This window comes from Amyelois transitella, chromosome 6 (assembly GCF_032362555.1).
Source record: "Amyelois transitella isolate CPQ chromosome 6, ilAmyTran1.1, whole genome shotgun sequence".
Lineage (NCBI taxonomy): Eukaryota > Metazoa > Arthropoda > Insecta > Lepidoptera > Pyralidae > Amyelois > Amyelois transitella.
In genome coordinates this window covers 5529338-5542726 of record NC_083509.1, presented here as the reverse complement: position 1 = coordinate 5542726, position 13389 = coordinate 5529338, and the positions used below count along the sequence as shown (strand labels likewise).

Sequence of the window (13389 nt, the reverse complement as noted above, 5' to 3'; positions counted from 1 at the left end):
AAAAGCTTTTAAACTTGGAATTCTTCTTTCAGGCAATGGGGAAGCAACCTGTTACTATTTGAATCTCTATTCTATCATTAAACCAAACATCTGAACGTGCCCTTTCAGTCTTTTAAAGACTTTTGGCTCTATCTAGCCTGCAAGGGAAATAGACGTGATTATATATATGTATGTAACTTGGTCTTATATGGAACCCCCATGTATCGATATTTGCCAATTTCTTTCAACTTTAGGTCAGTTTTTTAAGCGTGGGTATTTTTCGCAGGCGAGAAAGAAAGCTGGTTCATAAACGACCAACTGTTTGTGAACCTGGTGTACGCAGTTATGGTTTGACCATGATTTTGTTTCCAATGGTTCTACAGTGAGGTGTAAGTGCTCCAGCTTATACGGAACTTCATGAAAGCTTGGCGTTTCAAAATCACGTCACCGCAAATGATTGGAACCAGTTAACGAGTGAGTGGCGTCACGTCGTCTAAATGAATTATTGTTGGCTTTATGGGGAACATAAAACGATGAGATCGGAGGCAATCAGCCGGCACCCGCAGCGTGCTGCAAGTAAAAAGGTGCCCGAGCCGACGGGGGGCCGAGGCGCAACCGTTGCGCTAAACGCCTACTCTACGCACCCGCTTTTCTACCCATTTCAATTAGTAGTGAATAGGTAAAGTAACAAAAGAAATGCCAGTTCGTAATAAATAGCCATGCTCGGAAAAACGAGGCCGTCCGCAATGTCCGATCTCGATCTCGCATCTACTTTTTACTGCTAATCTAAAAGGGTGGAGAAATGTTGTTCTCCATTTATTTCCTAAATCTGTACTACCATATCGTGCAAACTAGCACCGGCCTCATAAAAGCAATTGCTGTTTTGTACACATTAACTGTTCCCTTTTTTATGAAGGACGTAACATCGATAAAGTGTCAATAGGGACAAAAAGTGGTCACAACAAGTTCTACTGTACGGCATATAGAGACGATTCAAAGCGTCAAAATAAGAGCTTTAAAGTCAGGACCGTGACCTTCCAACGAGCAACAGTGTTGGTGCGATGCACTGCTGGGAACCAATTTAATGCTGTAACAAATCAATAAATGTATCGGTTTATTGGAAGCTGTGTGGAGATCGATTTGATTTATTCCAGCTTCGATGAACGGCACACCTTGTTAGTAAATGTCAAAAAAACTGAAATAAAAAGTGGATCTGGGTTTCGAATTTAAGTATGCCTTATATAATTATTTTATAAGTTTGGTCTTATTTATACTCTTTAATTGTGTTATTTTTGTCAAATATTAATGTTTTATTTTTTATCAAGACCATTTAACACCTTTCCAAAAGCTACACGTCATCGGTTTCGCTAATTAATCGGCGCCAGTCAATATCAGCCCAACACTAATACAGTTTGAGGTTGGAAGAATGCAATTAATCAAAACGTGGTCAGTAGCTAGAGCCGCCCGTAACGCCTCGTAAACCGATATCGATTTAGTCGATAAGTTGCGCAAGCTATTGTCCAAAATTGCCTAGTCATCGATAACAAAGGCGGTAGTGGGCACCTTATTAAAATTTAGTCGGCTTCGATGAGTCGCAGTGTTTTGATAACCGCGCCCCCGAAACCTATCGAGGTATCGACAAATGCGACTTAAGTGGATGCCGCGTTTTTGACAGATTCTTATTATCATCATCGTTTGTAAATATTGGGTTAGATTGTGTCTGCGAGCCGCTCTCATGTTTGTTCTGATTAAATATCACAAAAAATTGCTACAAACTTTATTAGAAATTAAATGTTATATTGTCAAAAATAATTATCAGCACTCCTTTCAGTAATTAAGGAAAAAATATCTTCAGTGTATTCATACAACCATTCTGAGTGATATTCTTCTATATAGTCTATCAAGAAGGCTCAAATATACAGAACTTTGTTTGTGTTAAATTTTTTTATGGTTTTGAAGCGAATTCAACTTGACTTAGTAGAAGAGCGTATTTATAATTGTTTTAGCCTTTTATTGAAGAATTAAAGTTAAGCATGATTTATTTGTATAGCTTATGTACGAAATAGGGAACGATTAGTTTGTGTACATTTAGACTTAGATTTTACTTCATTTAAATTTTTTAATTTAGTTTTAATGTGCAGTGGGGTTTTCGGCACCAATGGAAAAAAGAATTGGACTCTCCATCTCTTAGAATTCTTCTTTCAGACGATGGGCTAGCAATCTGTCACTATTTGAGTCTCAATTCTATCATTAAGTCAAACAGCAGAACGTGGCCTTTAAGTATTTTCAAGACTGTTGGCTCTGTATACCCCGCAAGACATAATTGCCTTTATGTATGTACGTATACAAATTAAGAAAAGCACAATATGGGTACTGTGTCATAAATCAGTGGTTTAGTATTTATATTTATTTTTAGTTATCATTCGAACTATTTATAGGTGTAAAATTAACAAAATCAAACGTTCCTCCGTTACAAATTTTACTGAGTACAACCATCATAAGAAATAATAATAAAGATAATTTTTTATTATGTCACTTATATAGTTTGCCACACAAAAAATAAAATTGAACTATTTCACTGATAACAAGTACTTAGTTCTTTATGAAATATAATCAATTTGGTCAGTTTCAATGGCCGGCGTAGAATTGGGCACGCGTCCACATCAAAAGGCTAGGCATTGTGAGCGCGCTCATTTTGTTATAAATTTCATTAAAATCCTATTACTTATGAAGCTCGAGCGTGCCACAGTCAAGGAATATGATTTGTATAGAACTGACAACAAACGTATTTCTTTTCCAGATGGTTCAGATTTTTTATAATGTTTTTTCTTAAACCTTTGTATTGGTTGGATGTTAAATAATACTTTTATTTACTTATTTGTAAAACACCATGAATCCTGAAAACAGCATTTTTATACTGAACTGAACTGTATTTTTATAGTGCAGGAAACATTTCTTTCTTTTCAACAATTGTTTTTAATCTTAGTACTTATTGTGGCTTTCAAATGTTTTTTTTTTTCAAATTTTGGTTGATAAAAAAGGAAAAAAAATACTTGAATGTTATACACAAATGAAGTCGTTTGCCTCCTTTAGATACTTGGATGTTAAGCGGTTCTGACAGGTTGCTTATGACAAATACGAGTATAATCTCGTGCCAGTTCTATTTATTTTTATGTTAAAATTTTGAAGGCATTGGCTGATCCCACATCAGCAGGTGGTCCGGTCCAGTCAACACGCTTTGATACACCGAAACCATAGTCAAATCTAATGGAATCAATCATAACTACATCCCAGTTACGTTCACGTTTTCCTTTGTCTAAATTGATTTCAAATATCACTTTGAAAGACAGCGTCTGCAAAACAACTGTAAATTATAAGTGGTTGAAAATACAGAAAACATTTAAATAATATTGCATTTACGACAAATATGTGAGCATTTACGCAAAACTACCGCCATGGGATCGCGTGCAATTTTTGCATACAACAGGCATGGGCGAGCAGCGCGCCTGAGCAATTATTTTAAACACATTTCAACAAATGACGATAATGTCAGCCGACCACGGAGATAAGGGCAAAAAACATAAAAGTAAAGCATTCACTGAGCAATTGTTTGACCCTTCCCTCTGCAAGCTTGCACAGCGGTACTCACGTTCCTCATTTTTAACATACATATTTTGCCAATTACTGGAAATTTGCTACAAATTATTCATTATATTTATGTTTAGTGCATTCAGAGCATAGCTGACAATCGCTAAAGTGAGCATTTTCATGTTGTTGTATCAGTATTTCTTAAAACTACGGTTACCTAAGTGCCTTCATACAGTTAAAAAAATTACGGTTGAACGTTAGTTGTATTTGTAATAAAAGCATTTTTACTTGATTTCAAAGAATAATGGAATCAAAGAATCAAGATTGATACTAGTATGATGTTATGACGCCCAGTTTTTTTTTTGTTTAGTTTTGAAAAGAAGAAAGTCCTTGTGCTAAAGCTATCGCGTTATTTTTTAAAATTACATTATGCAATTTTTCTTTTATCCTCTTCCTTGTCTAATATATATACCTAGATACCTTTTATTATCCTAGGTATACAACTATCATTAGTTTCAAATAAATCATGTAAAGGTTTTAAAAATATGCAATAAAATCACTATAAATACATAAAACATTGAAGTATAAGTTGTTTACCGAGCGTTCATTTTGAAATGATAGCGCCTCCTGGGGATTTAATGACAGTGAACCAATTTAACAGCTCAGTTTAGCACAGTATTTCCCATCAAGAATGTTATCGTCTCTAATCTGGTCCCAATGATATCGTTAACCAGAAGTGGTCTTAAGTGAAACCAGTTTAACAGGCGATCGCGCGCACCCTACCGATCTGCACTGCTAGAGAAAACATGAAAAGCAAAATTGATGCTTAAGATAAAACGAAGCAGCACTATCAGTTTTCAACCTTAATGGAAATAAATTAGGTGCGAAAATTATGTTTCTATGGAGGTGCATTTAAGTCGTTTTTTGTATGCATCAGAGGTATTTAACGTCACGCATGGCCACAAGAGGTGTCGTTGGTGCAATTATCGCAATTGGCTCGTTGGCCTCAGAGCTGCAAGTAAGACGCCCATCATGCTTTCCAGTCTTTATGTGTGTCGCGGCCAGATGCTGTAATGTTACTCTATAAAGGACTCAATGGTTTCATTAAGACATTGTAGTTTTGCTTTGGTTTATCTCTTCAAATAAGTTGAAAAAAATATTTATTTTGTTACTAACAGAAATATACTTACAAAAAATTATATGTAGCTGCTTATAATTTTTGGTAACCTACTACATCATCCTAAAAACTTATGCTAAACAAAGCAAAAATCAACGTCATATTAATAAAAAAAAATACAACTTCCTATGCAGTTTGCATTTTAGGCAACAGTATATCCACATATACCTCTTAAAAATACCTAAAACTAGCCAGGTACGGCTCAATATAAATAGCCCCAAAATCCTATAATCTTCTCAAGTTACATGATATCCGCTACCGCGTAAGCCAGGCGGCCATTTACAAAAACTATTAGACACATTGGTGGTCGCACTTCAGAGGCTTTACCTATTGACCCCCAAAAACGTATTTAACACAAAATACCCAATGTTCAGCTCTCAATAAGGCAGATCCTTTAATTGGATATACGTACTTACTGAGTAAGCAAAGTACCTACAATAGAAATATTTACGGTAAATCCTATGAGAAAATCATTTTTGGACAAAAATTCATACCGATACATATGACATACATATATTTATTTTTAAAAAATATGAAAAAATAACAATATAGATATCTTTTGAAACATGGTCATCTCAATACTTAGAAATGAAACTTATTTTTTTTCTGGTACTTGAAAATAAAAGCCAGTTGTCTTAAACATTTCAGATAAACTTTTTGTTTAAACTGCTTAAATATAATAAAAAATAATTTCCGTAATTTGCTAAAGCGGCTTTTGGCTTGTACAAAGGGTGCCCGAATTTGAAATTAATTTTTATTGGCCGAAGCGTTGTGATGTCATTATTGTTGAAAGATAAAAGAGATCCCATCACGTATGACGAGAAAAACTTCGCTAAACCCGTTGGGAATACAAATGAAGAAGCACAAACGGTAATATTTATAACCGGATGTGAGAACAATTTAAAGTAGTATTAGTGATCTATTTGATTATGAGCGTCATTTTTTTAAATATATCAAGTAATATAATTAATATCAAATGACTAAAATATATTAATTTCATTCAAAGCAAACTTAATTGTAATGGAATAGAAGAAGTACGGTTAATTTCTTTTGCATGTAATGATACCACATCATTTGTTGAATAGAATTATAAGTTGTAGCTGAAAAAGACACCTTGAGCGCTGTTCTTCCGTAATTTGGCCTGTGAAAATTAATGCCATCAAAAACATCCTGTAAAAAAACCCAAGTCTCGCAGCTCAGTCTTTCTACCGTAAAAAGTTGTGAGATCCATGTAATACCAAGTCGGTTAATCTATTTAGTCTCAAAGAACCTTCTGAAATCGAATATTAAAAATATTTTATGTTTTAAACAAAGAGATCGACTTTGACATTTTTTTACCAGTTTACCATTATTTTTAAATTGTATACTTTGAGAATATTTTTATTTTATTCACAATAGTGATGTGATTACTGTGAATATTTATATTGAATAAAATTTACGTAATGTACAAACTGAATAAGAACGCATTCCAATAAGCAATTTACGACTATTGCAATAAATATTTAAATTCTATTCATTATTTGCTATTTAATTTTCATTAAGATTTGTTTTATTATTAGCTTCATCCCAAACAAGCTGCTACGCAACGCGACGCGCACGCAACATGAGTTTTGTAACGCGAGCGCACACCGGTATTACGCGGTGCGCTCACGACTTATAAGCCTATGATATTACATTATAGATACACATGCAAAGCAACATTTCAGTTCATAAACCCAGCTATAATATTTACAAAATATTTGACAGCGATTAATACTTGAGCTGAACTTACTTTTTTTGATTCATTTTATTTCAGAGATTTTTACAAAACAAAATCGGCAAAGAATCTATATTGTCATATTTTAAAAGTTTATAAGTCTTTTCAAAACTGTTGGCTTTGTCTTCTCCGCAAGGGATATTAACGTGATTATATGTGTGTATGTATCTTAAAACTTTATTTGTCTGTGGTCCCCACTAATTTTATATAAGTACTAGCTTTCCGCCCGCGGCTTCGCCCACGTGTAATTCGGTTCTATATAGCGTTTTTTAATGATCTCGACAGGGCTTTTTCTTCCACAGGCTGAAATCTTGTTACAACTGGAATTAAATATAGCCTGTGTTACTCAGGGATGATGTAGCTTTCTAATGGTGAATGTTTGAAATCGATTCAGTAGTTTCGGAGTTTATCGATTACATGTGTAAACAAATATAGTCTGATAGTCATCATCCCATGTGAATGAGCTGATGATGGAAGGTACAACTCCTTAACGGTTAGGAGTTGAAAGAAAATTCTTACGAAGTTATACGTACATGTGAGGCTATTAGGTTGACCAGATAATAAAAAGTAAATCTCATTAACGTTAAGAATTTAGGTGAAAATGGATGCGGACAAATTTCGTCTCTTCACTTGTTTCCTTTTAGCTGTTTGTATGGGTAGAGTTAACACAAAATAGGGATTTAAAGGCGTGATGTTATTAATGTTATGCATGTATGTACATAATTATGTATGTTATTATGTATGTTAAAGAGACGACTGAAAGTTGTCATACAAAGTCTTTTTTTAAGGATGGGAAATCATCAAATGACCTCTCCCGCTCTGGGTGGAACGGAAGGGAGTGTCAAACTTTTACTGACTAAAACCCACCTCGTTCCTTCAGTTGCCCTTTGCGTTCCGGGGCCACGGTATCTCGTTAGAACTTTCCCGCAGCCCCGGCTCAGTTTATCCCGTTTCTCCCCCTTGGGGGTTGACATTTCAAAAATCCCTTCTTAGTGCTCACTTATGTTACTAAAGGAACCTCTGTTCAAAATCTCAGACTCCTATACCGAGCGGTTTCGGCTGTGCGTTAATAAATCAGTCACCCAATCGCACCCCCTAAATCACGATTGGAGGGTAGTTTGAAAAAACTTATAATGTCAAACATATTTACTTGCCTATGTACGTGTTCATGCCAAGTTTCAAGTTTATAAACCCAAGGAATAAGATTTTTCATAGAAACGTTTTTACCCCTTTTCCCCCCCTTGGGGGTTGAATTTCCAAAAATCCTTTCTTAGTGCTCCCCTACATATCCCAAGGAACCTACATTCCAAATTTCAGCTGTCTACGACCAGTAGTTTCGACTGTGCGTTGTCTGTCAGTCAGTCACTCAGTAACGGAAGAGTTTTATTTTTATATAAGTATATTTGTGCCAAGTTAAGATTTACCAGTACGAGCAGAGTAAGAAGGCGAATGTTGCACCACAGATTAAGAAGTATGAATTGTTCTTATTTATGACGGCACGTCATGCTTTAGCACTCAGGTTCAATCAAACTCTGATTGATTTTTACACAGAAATTTCCTGCACGTGTTATGTATGTTATAATAAGAAAATCTTTAAAAAGAATTTTCCTAGTTCCCCACACATTCTATCATGTTCTATCTCGCATCTAATATACTAGTCGTGAGGCCCTCGGCATTCATGTTTCACCTCAAGAAGCTATAAACAACGTTTGCTTAGAGATAATTGTTTGTTTACCTTCTGAGATGAGTCGCTCACGGATCTCCCACGCGAAGATTGTCGGGTTTTCCCTCTTGTATTGCTCTATCTTGGATACCACCGCCGGAGTTGCGACTTTGGGCTTGCTTCCACCGATGAGGCCAGGAGGTCGAAGAGTACCTGTGACGCAAACAATTGATATTTTTAATTTCAGTTTTTAATAAAAAATTTACGACTATATAATTTTAATAGAGAGGCTTCTTTACAATTTTTCAAACTGATATTATTTTGGATCTTATAATAAATATTTAATAAACTTTGTAGACTAAAAAAATGTATTATTTCAATAATTATTTTTAAAGCATTAAAAGAAACCTTGAGGAAAACATGGCCGTGTGCTTCGCCCAAAATACTACGTTCATTATTTCATTCATTATTTTCCTAATTATAAAAAACCAAAAATTTTTTGTATATCATATTAAGTTGTAATCAAAGCCTATTTATAAACGGAAATTGATAATCAACTTCTTAAAACCATTCATTCACTGTCACTATTTGCGGAAACGATGAAAGGCAATTATAACCACATTAGAGGCTCAAATAAAAATGCCAACAATAGCGACACGATGCCATTGAAGCAGTTTCATTGAGCCCTATACGTGAGGCTACGCTAACTGCTTGTTAAGAAACATTTTCTTGTTTAAACTCTTCGATGTAATATCGCTTATTCTTAAGGGGGCAATATTCGTTAATTATCATTCAAATTATATAAAATATGGCTTTATATTTTCAATGCATAGAAACTAAGTTACTCGTATATCATACTTTTCATTTAAACATTAAAAAAGACTAGTAAAATATTGTAAAAGCTTGTGGAAGATATTCGACTAATAAATTAATTCTTCAAAACTTCTTTGTAAATGACATGTAAGTCTACATTTTACAATACATAAATACAACATTAACGCTCACAAAAATAAAACTGCAGTATTGGTGATTCATTTTCGGTTTGCTTATCTATAACATCCAAAGATGACGGAGAATAACCTACTTTTAAAATCTATACAGCGATAGATTGTTAAAGTCACAAAAAGCATGTAAGCAGAGGAATACGTACAATGAAAATATGAAAGTGTAAATTTATAAATTACTATACATCCTATTCAATATCACGAGGAAGGAAACATTAATTTAAGGTACCTGTGTACTAAAGTCCCTTAACTAACTGGCAATTTTGATTTTTTATAGCACATAACTAAACATGTGCGCCCATTAAAAAGGAAGAAACAAAGAAATGATAATATCGAACACATCAGTAGGAATAACAATGAAATCTTTAAATTAGTATTAATTACAGAAACACCGGCTTAATGAAACTTGAGTTACGAGACATGAATTTTAATATTTTCGTTCTTCATACAAGAAACAAGTGCAATGACAAAAAAAGGATTGAAATTATTTGTAATATGAATAGAATCAACAATCTTAGATTTAAGTCTCCTTCCTCCTGGATTTTAGTCCCAGTTGCAGCCTCACCATTCTTGAAAGGAGCCCGAGGTATGCCTTTGATCATGGACACTGAATTGGGTGAGTCAGGTTTTTACACGAAGTGACACCTATCTGACCTATGCAATCTTTGTAGATAAACTTAGCCCGCATTGGATCGCTTATGGTTACACATCCAGTTTCCTGAATGTCCCTCGCCGTTAGAGCATCTGTTAGTATTCTAACTAATTTTCTAAAATAGTCATTGACCTGTGCATACATACATACATACATATAGTCACGTCTATATCCCTTACGGGGTAGACAGAGCCAACAGTCCCGAAAAGACTGAATGGCCACATTCAGCTGCTCGGCTTAATGATGGAATTCAGATCCAAATAGTGACAGGTTGCTAGCCTATCGCCTGAAAAAGGATCGCAATTTTATAAGCCTATCCCTTAGTCGCCTTGTACGACATCCATGGGAAAGAGATGGAGTGGTCCTATTCTTTTTTGTATTGGTGCCGGGAACCACACGGCACACCTGTGCATTTTTGCGCATTACGCATCGTATACGCGCGTCTTACCGATACGACCACCGTCGATCTATTATAAGATCTTTAACATAAATCTTCAGATATAAAATATACCTCATTGCTTAAATGATTGGATTTTCTTAGTGCAATAATTATGTGTCATTAAACTCCCATTCATCTATAATACCTACACTACAGTAAAATTATACATTTTAGTCCTTCAGACACAGTCACTTTTCTACAAAAAACAGTAGAATGCTAATTTTGTTTTGGAATGACAACCAAGGCGACACGAAACAAGATTCTTAACGTTTTCGAATCCTTAATTTTGTTCCGATGAAGAGCATAGATAGGCGGTTTAAATAATGGATTTTGTTAATCAATATTCTTAGGGCATCGCTGTTTCATGAACTGGAGGAATAGTGATAAAAACATTACATTCCTCAGTTCCTAAATCAGTTAGCTAAGTGATGGGTGCAAGCACCAAGACAATTAGGTAAAAACGCATGGACGCGCCATTCCAGCATGCGTCTCGCGCGTCGCGTTGCGTTTTTATTCCGCGCTGCAGCGGCTTCCATACCGATAACACGCTGAATTATTCATCACATTATATTCACATTTTTATCAACGCCATCCTCGGTAAATTCATAAGGGTCTTTATGTCTTGATAAAACTAAAGCTCAGCTCCTAAAATGGACAGGGCTCAGAAAAAGTAATGCTCCAAGTTTACACTGCCCGAATTTTGATACCGTAATAGGTAAGATTTATTGCAAAAAATTATAATATTTAATAATGACATTAGTGTCTAATTTGGGATACTGTATTTTCAAATACCAAAACCCCAAAAATATGGCTATGTTTTACTGCACAGTAATAAATGAACGTTGTTAATAACATAAATATGCTGTTTTATTTAGTACTAGCTGTGCCCGCGACTTCGTCCGCGTGGAATTGTTATTTTGAGCATCATTGAAGCCCTCAAGGATGAATAATTTTCCCCGTTTTTTTCACATAGTCCATTTTTTGTTTTCTCGTTAAAGTTGCAGCGTGATGTTATATAGCCTAAAGCCTTCCTCGATAAATGGTATATTCAACGCAAAAATAATTTTTCATTTTGAATCAGTAGTTCCTAAGATTAGCGCGTTCAAACAAACAAACTCTTCAGCTTTATAATGTTAGTATAGATTATGCAAAAAAATTGATGTACCTACGTGAGTGCTTGTTTGAGGATGCTATTCAATCACGCAAATTCTATTGGATGGATTTTGATGAAACTTACGTACACGGGAAGAATAATGCCTGGAATAGAACATAGTTTATTTTTCTTACAAAAGCAAAGCTCGGAAGCGCAGCTGTTAAAAAACAAACAAATTCTAAAGACAAAAAAAGGAAATTATAATAATGGAAAGTTAAAGTACCTATCTCTTTGTTTACAACATTTGCTGTCTTGCCCATTGGAGACATCACAAATTAACTGTCACAGCTGGTGACCCGCGAGCAAGCGACGTAGAGCTGTCCGTGTGAGAAGCAAATCGTCCTGAGGTCGACTCCGGCTGTTCCAAGTGTTTGACCTTGCGATTTGTTAATTGTCATCGCGAAACAAATAGCCATTGGAAACTGTACACGCTTAATTTGAAATGGAAAGTTGTTGGGAATGAGGGGAATGCGCGGTATAAAAACAATTTCACCAGCTGCAAAACCAGTAAGAATTTTAGCTTCTATTATAATGTTATGAAGCGACACCACTTTAAGGCAGTCCCATTACAAAATGGAATGTCTACTTTTAGAGCAATTGTATGCGCGGGCAGTCCAGATGCCGAAAGTGAATTAAGGAACTCTACCGAATAAGTACCGATGCTGCAAGCATCGGTACTATCTAATTTTGCCAGCGGCTACAATCGCGTTATTTCTTAAATTCTCGTGGCGCCATCTCGTATCGGATGGTCAAAAAATAAATATCTAAACCACGGGAACTAAATCAATGGTGAAATGGTAAGTACTGGCGTTACTACATGTGTGTTATTCCTGCTAATCTTGAGGAGCATGGCAACCGTCGCCGATGCGGGGCGCGTCAAACTACCTACATAAAAAAAAATTCTTCTCAAAGATGTGGTGAAACGGTAAGTGCTGGCGAAACTGAATCAATGAATAAAAGAAGTTTTAATTATATAATTAATTAAAAATTTTGCCAGCGGCTACAATTGTGTTATGTCTTAAATTCTCATGAGGCGCCATCTCGTATCGGGTGGGCAAAAAATAAATATCTAAACCACGGGAACTAAATAAATAAACAAAGCATAATTAATTTAATCAATAAAATGCTATTTTTTCAATCATAATAAATATGATAAATAATTATTTATAGCTTTTTTTATCGATTCAAAAATGACGAAGTTCCATACAAACTTGCACCCCCTATTTCATCCCCTTGGGATAGAATTTCAGGATAAAAAGTAGCCTATATTCTAATCCAGGTTACTAACTATATCTGTGCCGAATTTCGTTCAGATCCGTTCGGTAGATTATGCGTGATGCGCGTACAAACATACAGACAGACAGACGGACAGACAGACAGACAGACAGACAGACAAAAATTTAAAAAAAAATTGTTTTGCCTTCTATTGACCCTAAAAAGACCCCTTACAATATTTTTTCTTAAATATCTTCAATGTACAGACAATGTTCAGTTACAGTTTTATTATATGTATGGATATTAATATTTATTATATCTTTATTCATAAATTACTTTTTTTATAAAATAATTACTTCTTGTTAAACGTTACATGTCAACCGTTACAACTTACAAGCCGTCAACGTTTACGTACGTGATCGAAATTCGAAATCTATTACTGTGCCTTTCACTATACACTATGTTTTGCTAAGCGATTGAAAATCCATATTGCCGTTCTTGAAACGCCAATAACCGAGCCGCTCTTGATTGATAGGTAAATTGTAGGAGGCCGGCATACTGATCATTTTGCGATAATTAAATCGACTAGGAACGTAATCGCATGACCGCAGCCAATTACTTGGCATTGCCTAGGCAGAGGTGGATCGTGTGAGGCTCAGCTAAAATTGTTGTTAAATGTATATTATTTGCGTGAAACGCATGCGCGTGCTCCCGGCGCGCTCTTGCGCTTAGAAAAGTGCTGGACGTACGAGTATAATGCTCA

The 13389-nt window shown here is 35.3% G+C and overlaps 1 protein-coding gene across 3 annotated transcripts in view; it reads right to left on the bottom strand.

Moving 5' to 3' along the window:
* Positions 1 to 13389, bottom strand: part of LOC106131154 (paired box protein Pax-6) — a 39550-nt gene that overhangs the window by 6138 nt on the left and 20023 nt on the right. For all 3 annotated transcript variants that reach the window (XM_013330152.2, XM_060944847.1, XM_060944848.1), the window contains exon 3: positions 8236 to 8376. In XM_013330152.2, the coding sequence (XP_013185606.1) occupies positions 8236 to 8376 (141 nt within the window). The remainder of the gene's footprint in view (positions 1 to 8235; positions 8377 to 13389) is intronic.